At 47.6% G+C, this 18,086-nt stretch overlaps 2 protein-coding genes across 2 annotated transcripts in view; one reads left to right on the top strand and one right to left on the bottom strand.

Moving 5' to 3' along the window:
* Positions 1-2,044, top strand: part of LOC102004703 (leucine-rich repeat-containing protein 48) — a gene marked incomplete in the record, with an annotated part of 33,547 nt that extends 31,503 nt beyond the window's left edge. The window contains 2 exon segments of the mRNA XM_013503219.1: positions 1,230-1,361; positions 1,744-2,044. Of these exon segments, the coding sequence (XP_013358673.1) occupies positions 1,230-1,361; positions 1,744-1,854 (243 nt within the window).
* Positions 2,045-2,909: 865 nt separating this feature from the next.
* On the bottom strand, positions 2,910-18,086 carry Atpaf2 (ATP synthase mitochondrial F1 complex assembly factor 2). The gene is made up of 8 exons (XM_005402289.2): positions 17,763-18,086; positions 12,347-12,391; positions 11,949-12,094; positions 10,215-10,312; positions 8,583-8,663; positions 6,640-6,752; positions 6,061-6,176; positions 2,910-4,059 (listed from the first exon to the last, which is right to left on the bottom strand). The coding sequence occupies exons 1-8, from the start codon at positions 17,893-17,895 to the stop codon at positions 3,922-3,924; spliced, it is 870 nt and encodes a 289-aa protein (XP_005402346.2). The 5' UTR covers positions 17,896-18,086; the 3' UTR covers positions 2,910-3,921.

Raw genomic sequence — 18,086 nt, 5'->3', positions numbered from 1 at the left:
TGACCTCGGTTTTTGTTGCTTCTCAACCCTTTGAAGCCATTTTCTACATATTCAAACTCTGAGGAGTGGGATGTTTTCTACTGGGTTTAAGATCAGCTACACCTCACTTTCTAGGAAGTACTGAAAACCTTCACATAATGGGGTGATGCCGTGCTTCCCAACTGTGTTTGACCAAATAATAATTTTCTGAAAGAAACAGAAACATCTCAAGATGCCACAGAACATAGTCTTTTATTTTTTTTTTTTTTGAATATAGTCTTTTAGAGACCATTAAATTAACTGTGACTATAGAAAAACAAAAATCAAATATAGGTTGAGCATCCTTGATCCAAAAACCTGAAATGGGTTTTGAACAGTTCAGATTTTCCAATTAGGAATGCTCAAAAAGTTTATGCAAATACTCCAGAATCCAAAAACTGGTGAAATCTGAAATGCATTTCCATTCCCAAGCATTTCAGATGGGATGCTCTGTCTGCACGCATCCCACGTGCTATCTTCTCTACAACATAAAAGTTAGGTCCTTCGCTAATCTTTCCATTACAAAGTACCCCCAATTCAATGTGGAAGCAACTGGCTGCTAAATGCTTCACCAGCTTTCTTCCACTCTGGGAAATGAAAATTTTCAGGCACAGACAGCCACAGTGTCAATACTTAGAACCAGAAAGGCCTCCTACAGGGTGGTTGCTTTGAACAGCTTTTTTACAAGGCAGCAAGCAAGGTCAGGAGCATGGAAAGGTAGGAGACCCCCAGGCGGACCCTAAGGTTTGATCTTGGTGCCACGAGAGGCAGTGAAGAGCCAAACATGGGGTGGGCACCCATTGGTCTGCAGCCTGTGGTCCTCAAAGCAGCTGTCAGACCCATGGCCAGCCTTGCATCTGCCACCTGCCTGGTAGGGATTTAGAGCAAGTCAGACTTGCAAACTGTCGAGGGAGGCCTTGTGAGAACAGATGTCCTGAGTGAGCTCACCCTGGGCAGCCATCTGCTTTCCCCCTGGAGAAAACACGCTCCCAGTGAGGACTGAAGAGTAACACCTGCCGCTGCTTGGGTTAGAGAGGTGGCTGTCACCTGAACAGAGCTGGCACAAAGCGTACCAATACAAAGATGGGTTCTCCACCCGGCACAGCCTGCACAGCCAGAGGATTCCCAGGAGTCCTTCTATTCTGCTCCCTGACTTTGTGCTTAGGGTGTAATGACATACACGATCTCACTTGGGCCTTCTCACTCACCAGCTTTTTGTTGACAAAGACACGATTGTTAATGCTGTTGGGGCATCCCATGACATCCACCTCCTGAAGATTGACAATAGGGAAGATGAGCTGGTGACCAGGATCAACTCTTGGTGTACACATTTAATAGACAAGGTGAGTAAATGCCAACCCATCCTCGCTGGCGGGGCCCATTCCTCTAGGTATCAGCCAGAAAGAATGGGAAAATCTTCCCTAGATAGTGCACACTATTTTCAATAAGGAAAGAAAGGTAAGGTTTGTAAAATTCCACAGTGTAGACTCAGTGTTGCTGGCTGGAAACGTTCACACCCACATGCCTCATCACTGGGTGATGAAACAGATCCACAGAATCTCAAATAGATCCACAGACTGAGTAGGCTCTGGAATCAATGAGCACAAAAACGCTGGCGAGTTCACAGAACAATCTCTTTTCCCTCAAACTGGCCTCAGTAAAAGATATTAACCCAAAAGGACAGTAATCTGATTGAAAGCAGTGGGCTTTGCTTTCACTCCCCAGATTCACAAGGATGAGGTCATGAGGAACCGCAGGCGAGTGAAGGAGATCAATCAATACATCGACCACATGCAGAGCGAGCTGGACAACCTGGAGTGCGGGGATTTGGATTAGATACATGTCAGCCAGAGGGTCCCTTCCCAAATGCAGTGTGAGCCCCCATGAGGAAGTGGACACATTCACTGGCTGCCTCAGGACAGAATTATTGACAGTTCCTCAATCCATGTCTCCTTAAACACCATTCTTCCCCTCCCTACCCAGGAGGAAGTTTCAAATGTAGAGTAAAAAAAGAAAGAAAAATTGAGAATGTACATTCATGTATGAACAGGGGAAAAGATGAAAAGAAACAGCAGATCCCTGGCAGCTCTACAAGAGTGGCTCCCAAGGGGCTAGCAGTCGGCTAGACGTATCTGTGACCAAACAGCACACGTGGTCAGGGCTGTTCCCTCAGCCACGCCTAGGGCAGGCTGCACACGTGGGCCCAACCCTCCCTTCTGGGTGCTGAGGACGGGAAAGCCCAAGAGGTTGCAGCTGCCACTACCACGCAGGGGCATGCCCTCCAGGGCAGAGGTTGTGGCCACCTTTGGCTTAGAGCTTGGCTGCAGGGACTTGAGTCTACTCCAGAATTTAAGGGTGCAGAGGGGGCATCTTAACTATGAGAGTAACTCCTCAAGAGTACCATCAAGGGGTTCAGAAAGACAGGACATAGGAAGTGTGAAAAAGGTACCTGGTATGTGGTTAGTGTCCCATGAGTGGAGTGATGCCATCCTGTCACTCAGGTGTGGGAGGGCACGGACCTCAGAAAGCCTTTGATATCTGGGTGTGTTGGCACACACATGTAATCCCAGCATTCTAGGAAGCTGAGCAGGAGGACTGTAAGTCTGAGTCCAACCTGGGCAACTTAGTGAGACTGTCTCAAAATAACATTTAAAAAGGGCTGCAGAGATAGCTCAGTGTGAAGTCCCTGGGTTCAGTCCCCAGTATTGTCAAAGAACCACTCTCCCCACTGCCGTTCCACTGAGCCTGGCACCAGGAGGCAGCCCCTAACTGCCAGGACGGTGGAGGTGGCCAGGATGGAAGGAGTCTCAGGACTGCCGTGTGGAAGATGAGTAGAAATGTGCATATATTAGCTTTCTGTCACTATAACGAACACTTGACGTATCAACTCATAAAGAGAAAAAAACGTTTTATTTTGGTTCACAGTTTCAGAGGGTTCAGTCCATGACCAGGTATGGCCCCTGCTGACCTGAGGACTGTGGTGAGGGACACATCATGATAAAAGTATGTAGTAAAGCAAAACAGTCCGCTTCGTGGCCAGAAAGCAAAAGAGAGCAAGCAGAAGGAGCTGTAGTCCTATAATCCCCTTTGAGGTTACATCCCAAATCACCTAAAAACCTCCCACATGGCCCTGTGTCTTAAAGGTTCCAATACCTCCCAACAGCACCACTCTGAGGAACAAACATTTAGATTCCAGATTCAAATTACAGCAATACATTTTAGGTGACCTTGGCAGGCCTGCCAGGGCTTCTAAACCAGAAACAACTTATATTTTCTATTTTCAAGAGTAATTCATTTTTTCCAAGAACAGCAGGAACAAACAGAAACAACCAGCTTAGACCAAGGACTCGCTTTCAAAAGATTGTTTGATGAAAAACCAGGGAAAAAAAGCCCTCCAGGCAGAGGCTGAAGACACAAATAGAGTTGTCTGCTGGTGACATGATTGTTTCCCCAGCGTGAGGTTTCCTACCATGGGCAGCAGATATCAGAATGTGCCTGGGAGATAAGCTGTTCAACCTTGGTGACAAAACCCAGGCAAAACAAGAATGGGGAAACACAGAGGCACCCATGAAAAAGGGACTTGACACATTTCCAGGGTGGAGCAATATTTAATACCATCAGGGTCAAGAGAAAGACATTTGTACAACTCGTCCCCCGCATTTGATGCTGGCCAGGCCAGGGGTACCTGGGTTGGAATCAGGCTGACCTCTAGACGGCCACACTGTATCAGGGGCACCTCAGGGAAATGCTATGCAAGGCCAAGCCCTGCAGGTCAGGGGAGGCCCATAGTTGCAAGCCAAGGCAGCTCTGCAAGTCAAGGAAGCCCCACAGACCAGGAAAGCCCCAGGGAAAGGAAGCTGTGGCTGTGCAGAGTCCATCCAGCTGGCATGCACAGCACAGGCCTCACTCCTGCAGAAGCTTGTGCTTGACCGTGGTGTTCTCTGAGCAGAGGTGGACAAAGAGGGTGCCAGCAGCGGTGCGGGCCCGCAGCTCCTGGAGCTCATAGTCATGGGCCCATTCGATATTGCCCCACTTCTGGATCTGAGGAGAGGACAAGACAAGCTAGCTGCTGGGCAAGTGCTGAGCTAGCTGCTGACCAGAGCCACACTCCATTCCCAACGCTAGACTGAAGAAGTCAGCTTGGATCTTGCCAACACAGGTGAGATACACACAAAGGGGACAGACGTGGGGGTCCAGGTGGCTAGAGCAGGCACCTGTACTCTCTGGAGCCTGGCTGATCCAGGAAGAGTGTGTCCAGGCCAGGGCCAATGGCTGCCCACTGCTGGGCAGGCTGGGGACCAAAAGCACTCGTGTTCACTGAGGGAGCCTGAATCATATGGCTTCGCTCATCTCCTACTTTGTACAAAGAACCTAGCACGGGGTGGCTTGCAAACTTTCTCTACAGGTGGGCTGCAAGTGCTCCCCATGTGGGTAAAATAAATAAGCAAAGGTGCATATCAGTTCTATTCTAACTCCTGGTGGAATAGCAGTACTACAGAGGCTTCTGCTTTATATGCTGGGGCCAGGCTGCAGTCTCTCTCCAGGACTCTGAAAACAAGAGGGAGGAACCCCTCGACACACTGTGGCTACTGGGACGTCAGTGCAACTCCAACCTGACCCTGCTGGCTCCTGCCCAGCAGGGGCCTTCTCAGAAGGTCAGACTTGGCTGCCCCGGCACACCCAGGAACTCAGAATCTACCATGCCACACAGCTATCTGCACTTCTTTTTTTTTTTTGTCTTTCTGAGACAGGGTCTCACTTGCAGTTCAGGCTGGCCCTGAGCTAGCTCACTTTGTAGCCTAGGCTGACCTTGACCTCACAACGATCTTCCTGCTTCAGCTTCCCAAGTGCTGGGATTACAGACGTGTGCCAGCACGCCCAGCTTATCTGCACTTCTTGCAGCCCAGTCTCAATACACACATCTGTAATAAGTCAGCTGAAGTGTGTTTTCACCTTCAATTTATACCATCCCATCCATAATCCAGGTTATTCCTTACTTTCTGCAGGATCAAAGCCAGAGTTCAGAGGATGATAGCTTGGCTTGGGTCCCACTGTTAAAAGCAGAGCCCAGACCAAAGCCAGATTTCCTGCGCTGACACCCCACAAGTTATCCCCTTCCCATGAAATTTGTTCTGACACCCAGAGAATGGCCAGCCTCCTCTGCTGTACAGGAAGTTTTTTCCCCTGGCATTTTTCCAAATAGAAGACTAAACATTCCAAAAAGGTTTTTATCATACTGGGACCACATAATAATAACAGCAATTAACCTCTGGGTTTAGAGGAATAACAACAACATCAACAACAAAAAGAGTATAAGGACTGCCATAATTTTCAAGTTACAAAATGCAAACAAGTGTTTTAATGCTGAGCCCTCCAAATCAAAACTTGTGTACAAACAGCAGCTGCCCCCATGCTCCGCTGCCAACCATATGAAGTGTCGGAGTTCAAGTGCATGGCTGACTTAAGAGCACAGGCAGGTCCTCTGTTACCCCAGGGCTTGTTCTGCAACTTACTAGGCCCAAATCCTCTTTATCTGCTCACACACCTTAAAGTGCAGAGTGGGGACTGAAAGCCTTGGCCCTAGATGCCCCCAGACCTGGCTTCAAACCCCAGCTGGAATATTTCCCAGAGGTAGGACCTACTGCCTCAGTTTCCTCCCGTGTAAAATGATGACCACAGCCCCCACCTGATCAGAATGCACAGGTAAGGGGTTGAGGGGAGTAGCGCTGAGCACCCTTCTTAACTCAGGGCCTCATGCATGTGAGGCAAGTGCTCTACCACAGAACTCCACTCCCAGCCTCAATTTAACTAAAAAAAAAGTTTTTGCATTACTGGAGAAGAAATCCAGCCCTTGAACATGGCAAACAAGCAATGTACCACCGGCCTATATCCCCAGCCTCGACAATACTATTGATCTTTAATTTTGGTTTCTGTATGTATACAAAAATAATTAAGATCAAATTTACATAAAAATATTTCAGATAGGTTGGCTATCGTATGGGCCTGGAAGGGTGCGGCAGGGACTGAGGTGCACCGTCTCACCTGGTACTCCTCCTCCAAGCGTGACAGCAACACAGCCTGTTCCACCGTCAGGCGCAGGTCCATCAGGCCCAAGGTTAGCACCATGGACTTGAGCTGGGCCACCACAAACTCAATCCCTGTGGGGACACAAACGAAGTCAGGACCTGAGACAGCGCAGCTGCTACAACCTTTCCCATGTGAGTGCTTGCACCCCTCATAGATGAGTGAGTGGGCAAAGACCCCAGGATGGGGAGACAGTCCTAGGGCACACCCGAGGTTTGATCTTACTCTTCTAGATGAGCACTCTGGCTTTCCTCGGAGTGACCTGCCTCTGACCTTTGCTGGGTAGCCACATGACCTCAACTTGGCCAATCAGAGCATCCCTCCAAACCTCCGCCCACTGATTGTTTCACAGGTGAGCTGGACCAGGCCAGTGAGGCATGCATGATCTTGACACGTCTGAAGAGGACAAACCCAATTTTCTGTCTGGAGTGCTGGCTAAAAGGGTTGCCATCAGAGCCGGCCAGCTTTCATGCTCACAGCACTCTGGCAGGGGGAGTGCCCACTTGTATCACACCTGCCCAAGCCCACAGTGTGTACCTTGCAGAGCCCACATATTGTAAGATGCCAGGTGGCTGACAAGCACCTCCCGGGTCTTGTCAGGGATGCTAGGTCCCATTATGCTGGTGGAGGAGCCGATCTCCACGCCATACCTGAAAGGAAAAGGCTGTGACATGTCCCGGGAGCACACACTGCTGAGCATAAATGTGTACCCCTTCAGGGTATGTGCCCCAGGAGCTAGTCTTGGGGGCTCTGGAAGCAACTGCCATTGCCAGTGGCCTCTTGACCTAATTCTCTAACCTCCAAAGGAGCAAGAAAACTGCCCTCAGTGAACTTCTGAATCCTGGGAATGGGGCTCCATTATATGTAACTGCCTGAAATGCTAAGTCACTTCCCTGGAACTGCTATCAAAAGCGTGGGTAATTTGCTTTTTATATCTTTTAAAAAAGTTTTCCCCATTTGAGACCATGAAAGATTTCTTCTAAATATTATTTTTTTTAGAATGTTTGTATGTCCCCTCAATTGTTTTTTCAAATATTTATTAAGGTTCTACCATTGGTTTTAGTCTCCGGTCTCTGGGACATGAGTTGGCTTTGAGAAAAGATACATGTGAAAGCATAACTAGGGGTTGGGGCATGGCTTAACGATAGACTGCTTGGCTAGTATGCTCAAGGTTCCCTCATTAGCACTGCAAAAAAAATTTAATAACTATAAAGACACAAGAAAAACACACATGATGAGGTAAAAATACTTTTTGTAATTTTTATGTATCATTGATTTTTTTCCTATTGGTTTAAAAACATCCACAGTGAAATTCCTAATAGTATAAAGTGAATGTAGGAAATAACTGCATTTTTCTGTAAACTATTAAGGATGGGCTATCTGAATGCCACAAGAACTTGATGATGCTGAATCATAGCGAAGATCTCCAGGAACGTAAATCGGTTTTATTTCAGAAGGTTCCAAAATGTCATTGCATCTTGGTATTTTGCACAAAATATTGCAGGAGTTATATTTTTCTCTGACCCTGGAAAGCACTAGCTCTGCCTTTTCCTTTGAGGAAAGGCCGCCCGGCCCACTGTGAGCACTCAGGAAACAGGCAGCGCAATGAGCAGGCCAGACCGACGGACAGCACTTCTGTGATACATGCCATACCAAAGAAGTATCCAGGACTCCAGGTAAGCTTACAAGAGTGCTGTGGACAAGGCAGTGCCATGAAAGCCATCCCTTCCACATTTCCCTTGGAATAAAATAAAATGAAATTTATTTCGCCACTACTTTATTTCACCATGTACACTGATGGTACATCGGGTACCATCAATTTGTAAAAACCACATACCCATAGGATATGGATATTGCAGAAAGCTATTCTGACTTCTCTCCATGTGCATACATATCTTACATGCTGTTTTGTGATTTTATTTAATAGTAAGGTAACTGTGATGAAGATTAAAAATAATTGCCAGAATTGGAGTATTTACTGTGTATTGCGCAGAATGCTAAGCACTATATGGATTTATTTGTTTACTCCTCAATACCCGGAGAGGCAAGAATGATTAGTCCCATTTACAGACAAGGAAACTAAAGCTCAGAGAGATCAGCTTAGTAGACCAGTCACCCAACTGACCTGGCAGAGCTGGGATTCAAACTAACTGCTGCTCTGACCCACTGGAGGAAGAGGGCCCGAAGCCTACGGTGCTTCTGAGGACACATAACTGCTCAGTAGAGTGTACACGAGTAGTAGATGCATGGTGACAGTACTAAATTTGAGGAGCATTTTCATTTATTTATTTATTTTATTTGAGGCACACTTTTACCAAGTGAACTTATCCTCAAATATGTGAGGTGAGCCAAATCCCAAGGGTGCTCTGAACTCAGCGTGGCTAGCTAAGGGTTGTAAGTGTCCAGGTAACCCCCTGGCTCCAGCACACCACCCAATACCTAGTCCACTCCATGATTTCTTGCAGGGCTGTACATCTTACCTCTTCTCAGCCCATTCTATGATTGGATCCCACTCGTTCTTCTGAAGTTCCACTAATGTCTCTGGCTCTTCTACTCTGTAGCTAATTCAAGGTAAAAATCACCTTCATTAATAAAATAGAACAATTCTTTCATTTAGTGATAGAAAAGGAAAAACACAAAAGGCAACAGTAAAAACCTTCTCACCACCCCTAGTCTTACCCCTGGTTCTCAAAGTATGGTCTTGAGGTTTGTGGCATGGGTCTCACCTGGAGACTTATCAGCAAGACACACTCTCAGGCCACATCCCACACCTACAGGAATCAAAACCTCTGCGGGTAGGGCCTGGCCACCTGAGTTTTAACAAACCTTCCAAGAGCATCTGAATTCAGCTTGGGTTCTCAAACCACTGTCCTGCCAGGTGTGGTGGCCTCACCTGTAACTCCAGCAATTGGGAGGAGGACTGCTGCAAGCTGAGGCAGGAGGATCACTATAAATTGGAGGCCTGGATTCACAGTGAGATTAAAGCCAGCCTGAACTACATAATGCCATCTTGCCTCAAGAAAACAAATCAAAACCCAAAGAACTTTTCTTACAAAGCAAACCACTGTCCTAAATGTCCCCCAACATGTGACAAGTCCAAACCTGTAGCACTACATTAGTGCGGTTTGAAAGCAGATGCAAGGTAATAACCACATCCTGGAATCGACACCCGCTGGACGTGAACACTGGGCCAGAAGCTTAATAATGGCATCTGTGCCCTCATCCTTCCCAAGACACGTTCTCAGCTACAGACCACATGGCCTCTCTATCGTGTAGGAACCCACCTACCTGTTGGCCTAGATGCCTGACTTGAGGGGGCCAATCTACAAACCAGGCTGTGCCATTTTCGTCTTTCTACATCGTCCCACATGGGGGGATGGCGGGAGGGGGGGGCTCTGGCGTCCCAGTCTTCCAGCTTTTATCCCTGGTGGTCTGACTTCTTCCATTTTCTCTCAAGAGCCTTGTATAGTTTCCAAGAAACTCTTTTGCGCCTGAACTAGATTGAATGGGTTTCTGTTCCCTGCAAGTAAGTTACCCCTAGCATAAAGGGAATGAGCTTTCTAACAGGAACCTCAAAATCAGCACCATGGGTGACCCCTTCCCAGAGCACCTGTGCTGATTTCCTGTCATCTCATCCCTGAGATTAGGGTCAGAGGGTACAAGGCTGCCTAACCAGTGCAGCTGCTTCTTCAATGTTCCTTCCATATCACTAACCAATGAGCCAAAGAATACAGACCCAAGGGGATAATTCAGAGTGGGAAGAGGCCAGCTCCTGACTACCACCATCTGTGAATGAGAACATGCCAGAACTCAGGTAGGAGGCTCTGCTGGCCCTGTGGTCCAGGTGCATGCATGAGCGGTATATACCTCCACGTCAGCCCACCCCAGCCCACGCCCACCTGCAGACAACACTGTGCTCTGGAAGACCGAGCAGGCTTCCTCCCAGGGACTACAGCATCTAGGTGCCAATGTCAAGGAGGCTGCCTTCCCTACCTTGAGGTCACAGAAGCACGTCTGCCTCTTCTCCCACAGAGTTCTCCCTGGGTGTGCGTGGCAAATAGCCCAAGGGACTCGCTCTGTCAAAGGGGACTGCTTATCTAAATGTCAATTACCAGACGGTGTCAGTGTCCAGAAACTTCACAGCTGCCCGAATCACCTGATCCTTGCTGCGCTGAGTTGGGTTGTCCAAGGAGGTGTTGCACAGTGTAGTCTGAATCAAAGGCAGAAAGTGCCCATCACCACCTGGTGGGCTCCTCGCAAAGCCCTGTTTTGAGGGTACTGCAGCCAGTCACAGGTCAGGAACCAGACGGCACGCAGAAGCCTGGGTCCACAGCCCGGTGTCTTCAGAGCCAGGCTGCACGCCTGAGGGTCTGTGGATGCTCCTGGGACTTAAGGAGCTCCCACAGCAGTCCTGGGTGAGTGAACGGCCCCGAAGTCTCTGTCTTTTTATAGCACGTCTGCTGTCCTTCACTTAATCCTCACGACACCACTGTGGAGCAGGCACCATTATTTCCATTTCCAGAGATGTGGAAACAGGCCCCCAGAGAGGTAAAAAGTACCTGCTAATACAGTTAATAAAATATGCGGCACTCAGGGAACTCCAAGTTTTACCAGCTGGCTCCCTTAACAGTTTAAAACACAAGGAAACAAGTAGTCCAATCTCGGATCAAGATTATGTTTCCTGACCTGCCTTGTCAAGAATAGGTTTCTACTGTTACTCTGTTAGTTTGTAGACCTAATCACTCTAATTTTATTGGATAGTTCAGGAGTAGGCAGCGCTGCAGTAGGCTGTGAAGTTGTAGGAAGCTGCTTGGGTCTGTGGGTCCAGGCTGAGCACAGCAATGACCAGGATGAGAGCAACTAGCTCCGGTGCTGACTGAGTACCCAGCCTGTGCTACATCAAGGGCTTTTGTGTGTTTCCTCACCTAACCCTGACCACAACTGTTCATCGTTCACCTTTTGCAGATCGGGGCACAGAACTAAGAACAGGTAGCAACTTGCTGAAGGCCGCAGTGTGCAGGCTTAGAGCAGTGATGGCGAACCGTTTAGAGACCGAGTCCCCAAACGGCAACCCCAAACCTATTTATCAGAAAATGCCAACACCACAATTAAACCTGAGTACTGAGGTTTTAGTTTGGAAAAAGCAACTGTTATCTGATGCTCGGCTGCTGGGCCCACTTGGTTCATGTGCTGACAGAGAGGGCTCTGTGTGCCCGCTGCAGCATGTGTGCCAGAGGTTTGCTACCACGGCTCTGGAATCTGAACCTGAAGACTCTGGCTGACCTGTTCCTCCACTCTGTGCCCTGGTGCCTCAGTGAGCCTCCTACATGAGGGTCGGGCCAGCTCGACAGTCTTCCTCACCTTACCCATCTGGCTCCGTGGTTCCTGCATCCAACCAATATTTACTGAGCACCATTTGAACTCTCTGCCGGGACCGGCGAGTAAAGCAGACGTGGCCCCTGCCCTTCTGTTGCTCACCAGGCAGTGGAAGAGACTAACAGTAACGTGCAAACATAAAACAGACCATTGCAAATTGTCTAAGTTGGATGAAACGAATGACCAGCTGCTGTAACTGAAAGAGAAGTGGGCAGTGAGAAAGATGATGTCTGTCCTGAGACCAGGAACCAGTCACCTAGCACAAGCAAACTGCTGGTGGCCAGGCCAGACAAAAAAGGAGCTTGACCATTCCATGACTAAGAGCTGGTAAGTAGGACAGGAACCCACCTACCCCCACCCCCAGGCCCCCGGGCCTTGTCACAGTTCGGAAGAGTCAAAATTTTTGCCAGGTCGCCTAGGAAGCCTCTGGCAGGTATCAGAGGGTAAGTCTGCACTGTGAATTTGTTTACCAAGTGCATGGTGTAGAACTTGATGGTATCGTGCTGGGAGTCCCATTCAGTGGCCACTGCAATGGCCAGGGCCTCGCTGGGGACGGTAAAGAGCTTGGCTTGGGGAGTTTTCAGCTTTCTGTGGTCCAGGTTTATCTCAAAGCCACCTTGAAAGAGCAAATGAAAAACTTTCAGGGATTGTGAAGTAGAATTGAGTGACCATTCCTATATTTAGCCACTTGAATTGGTGCAGACAAAGACAAGCAAGTACCTTATAGAAACATCTGACAAAAGTGCAAAGGATAATCCCCCCACTGAACTGGCTGGACATGAAAAATGTTTCCCACCATTCACAGAAAGAAAGAAAGAAAGAAAGAGAGAAAGAAAGAAAGAAAAGAGTCAAAATTTCAGAGACTCACCTTCACCCTGTGTGATGCTGACATTCTGATAAAACCTCTTCCTTTCTGTAAGATAGATTTTTCAGAAAGCAGTTTAAAATAATGCCAAGAGGGCTCAGGAGGCGACAAGACCAGCTTGTATCGTTGCTGCTAATGCTGATTGATTGGCTTGATTTCCTACCACCCATTCAAGGTCTGCCCTGCTCTACAGTAATCAACAGCTTCTGATTAAAGCTGGAGGGAGGGGGCCTCCACTCTCCAAGGATGAAGAGGAACAGGACATGCTGGTCATGCCTGCCCCAGAAACCAAGCCCAAGGGCAAGTCTATCAGGAGCTTCCAGAGCTGCAGACTATGTGACCTGAGAGATTTCTCATATCCTCTGCTTTTACATCAAGGCACTTACCCCGCAACCCACCCTACCCTGTACTACCCCTAGGCCGGCACAATGTGCTGAATCTAAAATTGATGTCCCAAAAAAAATAAAATAAAATAAAATAAAATAAAATTGATGTCCCAATAGGGTGAAGCCAGATCCTTTTCAGGCAAGACTCTGATGCCTCAAAGAAGAAGTGAGGGAGAAACCAGTGCTCACGTGTAATTAACCTAATTAGCCACCTTGCTTATGTAGTCAACTCTAAACATTTCTTTCAAGAAGAGGGAAAAATTCTTAGCCCTTTTTTATTGTGAGAAAAGGTCTCACTAAGTTGGCTAGGCTAGGCTCGAACATGTGATCTGCCTGCCTCAGCCTCTTACAGCACTGAGATTATAGCTATGTGCCACCACACCCAGCTCTAAAGATATTTTTATGTTTTCCATAGCATGTCAGTTCCTCTCATAAAGGTCTAGTTCAATCCCTGGAGGGGGGAACCAGGAGAGGAGGACTGCAAGAAGTGGCAAAGAGAATTGCTTGTTTCTGTATATGTACTGAAGCACCTTCACAGGGAAAAGAGACGTAAAGGACACTAATTTTCCACATAACACTTTTCACAGGGGAAGCTTTTAGAAGTTGTTCTTTGCTTATCCAGCCTGTTTTCTTAGGACAAGCTTTTTAAATACAATACTTTTCACATCTCTTTCCCCCTTCTGCCCAGTACCGGGGGTTAAGCTAAGGGTCTCACATGTGCTAGCCAAGTGATCTGCCACTGAGCCATACATCCTCTGCTTTTAAAAATTCTGAGACAGGCTCTCACTAAATTGTCCAGGTTGTACTCGAACTTGGCGATTCTCCTTCCTCAGCCTCCCAAGCAGCTGGGATTACACACCCAGCGACCCAGCGCTGTCCCAGTCTTTACGGACCAGCTCTTTCTGCTAGTCACAGTCTCTAGGCTGGCCTTTTCTTTAGATCTCAAAAAACCTCAAGAACTACACCTCCCAGCATGCACCAAGAAGAGGAAGTGCTAGGAGCTGGCTCAACACCTTTATCTTTTAAAACAGTGCCATCTGGTGGGCCTTAAACCTTAAATCCAAATTCTAATGCTGGGCATCCCTCTGTCTGTAATCCTGGAGCCGCTTGGAACAGTTTTCAGGTATCAAAATCCTTTGGTCCAAATATATAAAGTACTAGGGGCTGGGGATTTAGCTCAGCGGCAAAAGCGCCTGCCTGGCAAGCGCAAGGTCGTGAGTTCGGTTCCCGGTACCGGAGAAAAACCAAAAACCAAAAAAAAAAAAAGAATGCAAATATATAAAGTACTCCTTCAGCTCAATAAGAAGAGAAACAATACAATTTAAAATGACCAAAAGATCTGAATAGACATGTCAAAGGGAATACACAAATGGGTAATCAGTACATGAAAAAATGCACAATAGCATTCATCACCACAGTGAGCATGTATGAAAATTCCACATTGAAACCCAAAATATTGTAAAATTAATATGCACCAATAAAATATAATTTTTAAAAACCATGAGCAAAAAATACTGCCCAAATTTGCAGAGCCTGTGAACAGTAAGAAATGAAATGTTCAAATTTTAAATTTTGATAAAGGCTTGTAATCAATCTTTAAAAAAAACACGAGACACCACTTTACACCTTTTAGTATAGCTATAATAATAAAAGACAGATTATAACAGGTGTTGGTAAAGATGTAGAAAAACTGGAACCCTAACACCCTGCTGGTGGAAATCTAAAATGGTACAACCACCACGGAAGTCTGGCAGGTCCTCCAAAAATTCAAAACTGTTACTATTTGACACAATTCTACTCTTAGGTAAATACACTCAAGAAAAATAAAAGATAACAGCCACTACAAAAACTTGTTCACAAATGTTTACAGCAGGACTATTCATAATAAGCAAAGGACAGACACAACTCACATGTCCATCAATGGATGGACAAGTAAAATGTGGTATATCCATAAAATAGAATGTTATTCAAAAAAGAATGAAATACTGATATATGATACAACATGAATAAACCTTAGGAACACGCTAAGTAAAAGAGGCCAGTTAAAAAGACTGAAATGTCCCAAACAGGGACATCTATTAGGAAAGAAAGCAAAATAGGAGCTGCCTAGGGCAGCAGGGACGGAAGGGGTAAGAGCACATGATAAAAGTGCAGACTTCTTTCAGGTGTGATAAAAATGTTCTACACTTGATTGTGGTAATTATTGCACAACTCTGTAAATACACAAAAAACTACCAGATTAACACTAAGTGAGTGTACTATATGGTAAGTAAATTATAGCTCAGTAAAGCTGTTTCAGAAATCCTGGCCAGGGCTGTGGGTATAACTCAGTGCTAGAACTCTTGCTAGTGTAAGTGAGGCTGTGTTCAATCCCCAAGAACTCCCCTAAACACACACACACACACACACACACACACACACACACACAATATCTGATGCTGTGGCACACACGTATAATCCCAGCTACTGGGGAGGCAGACCACAAATTTGACACCAGTCTGGACAAAGAGGCTTTAAAAAGGGGGGGGGGGTGGCACACACCTGTAATCCCAGCACTTGGGAGGCTGAGGCAGGAGGACTGCCAGGAGCTCAGTGCCAGTCTGGGCTACACAGTGAATTCAAGGCCAGCCTGGACTATACAATGGGGTCATGTCTCCAAAACAAAACAAATAAAAAAGTCTTAATTTTTTTTTTCCTGGCCAAGTATACAATATACTATTTTCCAAATTGCTCTTCATCTAGAGTAAGGGTTATTAAACTTTGTCTGTAGAGTCGGTCAATATTCTAGGCTGTGAGGACCAAAAGTTTTCTGTTGCAACTACTCATCTCTGCCAGTAGCTACAGAGAATAGGCAAATGAATGAGTATGGCTTTGTTCCCATAAAATGTTTTTGACATAAAAAAGCAGGCTGGACCTCTGGAATTAAGACTACACAATCTTCCTCAGACCATACTACCACCCTAGGAAAATGCTTCTGAGGTGGTAAAGACTCACACAATGTCTTGTTCAGGTGATAAGCAACTTGTAAAGAGTAGAGACAGGGCTTCTAGCCTTGACCTGGGTGCTTGCATTCAGTCAGTACGCTGCTTCATCCGAGCCCCTCCCCCACACAGTCAACAGCTCTGACAAGATGGTACAGGGCTTGAGAGACACAACAGCCTCACGTAGGTCTCCCTGCTGCACCACCTCCTCCTCCAACAACTCAGTGACCCCTTCATGACCCCCTTCCCCCTTTTGATAACATTCAATATTGCATGGCCGTTCCCAAGGGGCCAAGTTCAATCATTTTGCCAGTAAAAGTCTTCATCAAGGACCCACTTAGATGTAATCTTCCACCACTCCAAAGACATAAAATCTCACAACTGGTTAAGCTCTTTGTAGAGCACAAAGACCTTAGTGATGCAGGTATCCCTTTCTCACTGTGCCTCATTCATTCATTCATTCACTCGTTCATTCATTCACATATTCCTAGAGCCTAAAGTATAAACTACAAGTGTGTCACGGACAGGAAGAGAATTTGGTAGATTAAGTGCCACCAGGTGGAAAGCAAAGTTACTCACCTAAATTAACCCTTTGCTTTTGCCAAGTTGGTGAATTTCTTAATATGTACCTTATGCTTGTACCGTGTCTCCCCAGGATGCCCTCCCACTTATTCCAGATGAGGTCTCACCAAGCTCAAGCTGACCTCAAACTTCAAGGCTCATGTGACCTTCCCACCTCCCACCTCTTTCACCCTGGTAGCTGGAACGCAGGTGCTCGATGTCACATCCATTTCTTCTTCCTCTTTAGTGGCTCTTCATGCCCCACCTCCAGGACTGTCACTTGGCTCCCTGCTGCACCCAACCTCCTTCCCTATTTATATAAAATTATGGAACTTAACAGCCAAAAGGATCCTCACGAGCAACACAGAACTTCAATTCACTGAAGACAGTAAAGTAGTTATGGGCCCCAGATCGCCATCCTCACAGGTTCACCCAACACCAGATCCCAGATCTGTACTCCTGCTACAGTGCCAGACTGCCTGTAGAGTTCTGAATTTCCTAAAGTGGGCAGTGTTACGGCCAGGTCTCTCACACCTTGCTGTCACTTCTGGACATGCAATTACCTGCTATTCATCCTCCTCTCTACTGAATTTTCGTTCATCTGTCAAGGCCCAACTTAAAATGCCCTTTTGTCCAAGACCCTTTCTAGATCCTGAACCCCTATGATGGAAATGGATGCTATTTTGTGTTCCTACAGGCTTCTTTGTAATTCCTTTATCACAGTATGTGTCATTATAAACTATTGTTTGGACAGCATAATGTAACCTTCTGCACTTGCCAGTGAATAGCATTCAGCTAGGGACCGTATCAGTTTTGAAGACCACTGTGCAATTTGTCCCAGCACAGAAAAACCAACTGAACGGCAGCCAAGTGTCATTACTTTTCATTCATTGAAGTGAGTCAATCTTATTCTTACCCTAAAGTCTCTCTCCAGCAGCAGTGAAAGAGCCACTGCCGTTTCTGAGGCTTCACCACGGTCCTAGTGGACAAAGGGGGGATGGTGACAACTCCCACTCAGGAGAGGTTCCAGAGAAGGCAAGAGTTCTCCAAGGTCATTAAGACAGAGTGGTGGAGCCCCGCAGAGAGGGCGCGTGCGATGGAGCGCAGGCGGCTCCCTCCGGGCCAGGTCTTGCTCCGGGCACCGGGGACGCAAAGCGGTAGGAGGGTGCAGCCACTGCCCTCTGCCCTGTGACCTTGGAAATCCTGATCTGGAGCCCGAATTTCTCCTAAAAACGAGGAAGAGACCTGCTTCCCTTACTGAAGAGAGGAACGCTACACGTTTTGGCCAAACGCCACTGTACGGTGTCCCAACTTCGCGGGTCGCCCCGCCTTGCCTGGGCTCCCCTTTACATCTGTACAGGCCCCCATCACGCCCGAGCGACGTCTGCGCCTGGGCCCTGCCTCACCCGCTCTCAACTGCACGGCCCAAACCCACAGCTCGGTCCTGCCCGGCTGAGCCACGGGCCCAAAGGTAACGCGTCCAGGCCTCACCTGTCGGGGGCGCGTAGGCCCGGGCCGGAGCCTGGGGGGCGAGCGCCAGCCTCGCGGACGCGGTGGGGTCACCCGGGGACCAATTTAGGAGGCGGCGCCCCCGGCCCCGCAGCCGGAGGCAGCTCCTCCACATCGCGCCCGGGCACCCGGGAGGACGCGCGCGGTGAGAGACCCCGGCGCAGGGAACTGCGCGCTCGAGCTGTACGGAAACCTCACGGCGCCTCCCCAGCGCCCTCAGGCTCCCGTGGCCGCCGCCATGTTCCTCATGACACCTACGGCGCGCCGTCGCCGCCGCGCATCCCTGCGCACACCCCCAGTCAATCA

The sequence above is a fragment of the Chinchilla lanigera genome, unplaced genomic scaffold, assembly GCF_000276665.1.
Source record: "Chinchilla lanigera isolate Chin_1 unplaced genomic scaffold, ChiLan1.0 scaffold00077, whole genome shotgun sequence".
In the NCBI taxonomy this organism is placed as follows: Eukaryota; Metazoa; Chordata; class Mammalia; order Rodentia; family Chinchillidae; genus Chinchilla; species Chinchilla lanigera.
The sequence above is the reverse complement of the archived record's forward strand: the minus strand, read 5'-3'. Positions and strand labels throughout refer to the sequence as shown.

Excerpts from the sequence above, each read along its gene's own strand:
- Atpaf2 (XM_005402289.2), bottom strand. The coding sequence starts at position 17,895 with ATGTGGAGGAGCTGCCTCCGGCTGCGGGGCCGGGGGCGCCGCCTCCTA. Across the intron at positions 12,392-17,762 it reads GGCCTACGCGCCCCCGACAG|AAAGGAAGAGGTTTTATCAG; the intron begins GTGAGGCCTGGA and ends TCTATCTTACAG. Across the intron at positions 8,664-10,214 it reads CTGGACACTGACACCGTCTG|CTACAGAGTAGAAGAGCCAG; the intron begins GTAATTGACATT and ends ACCTTGAATTAG.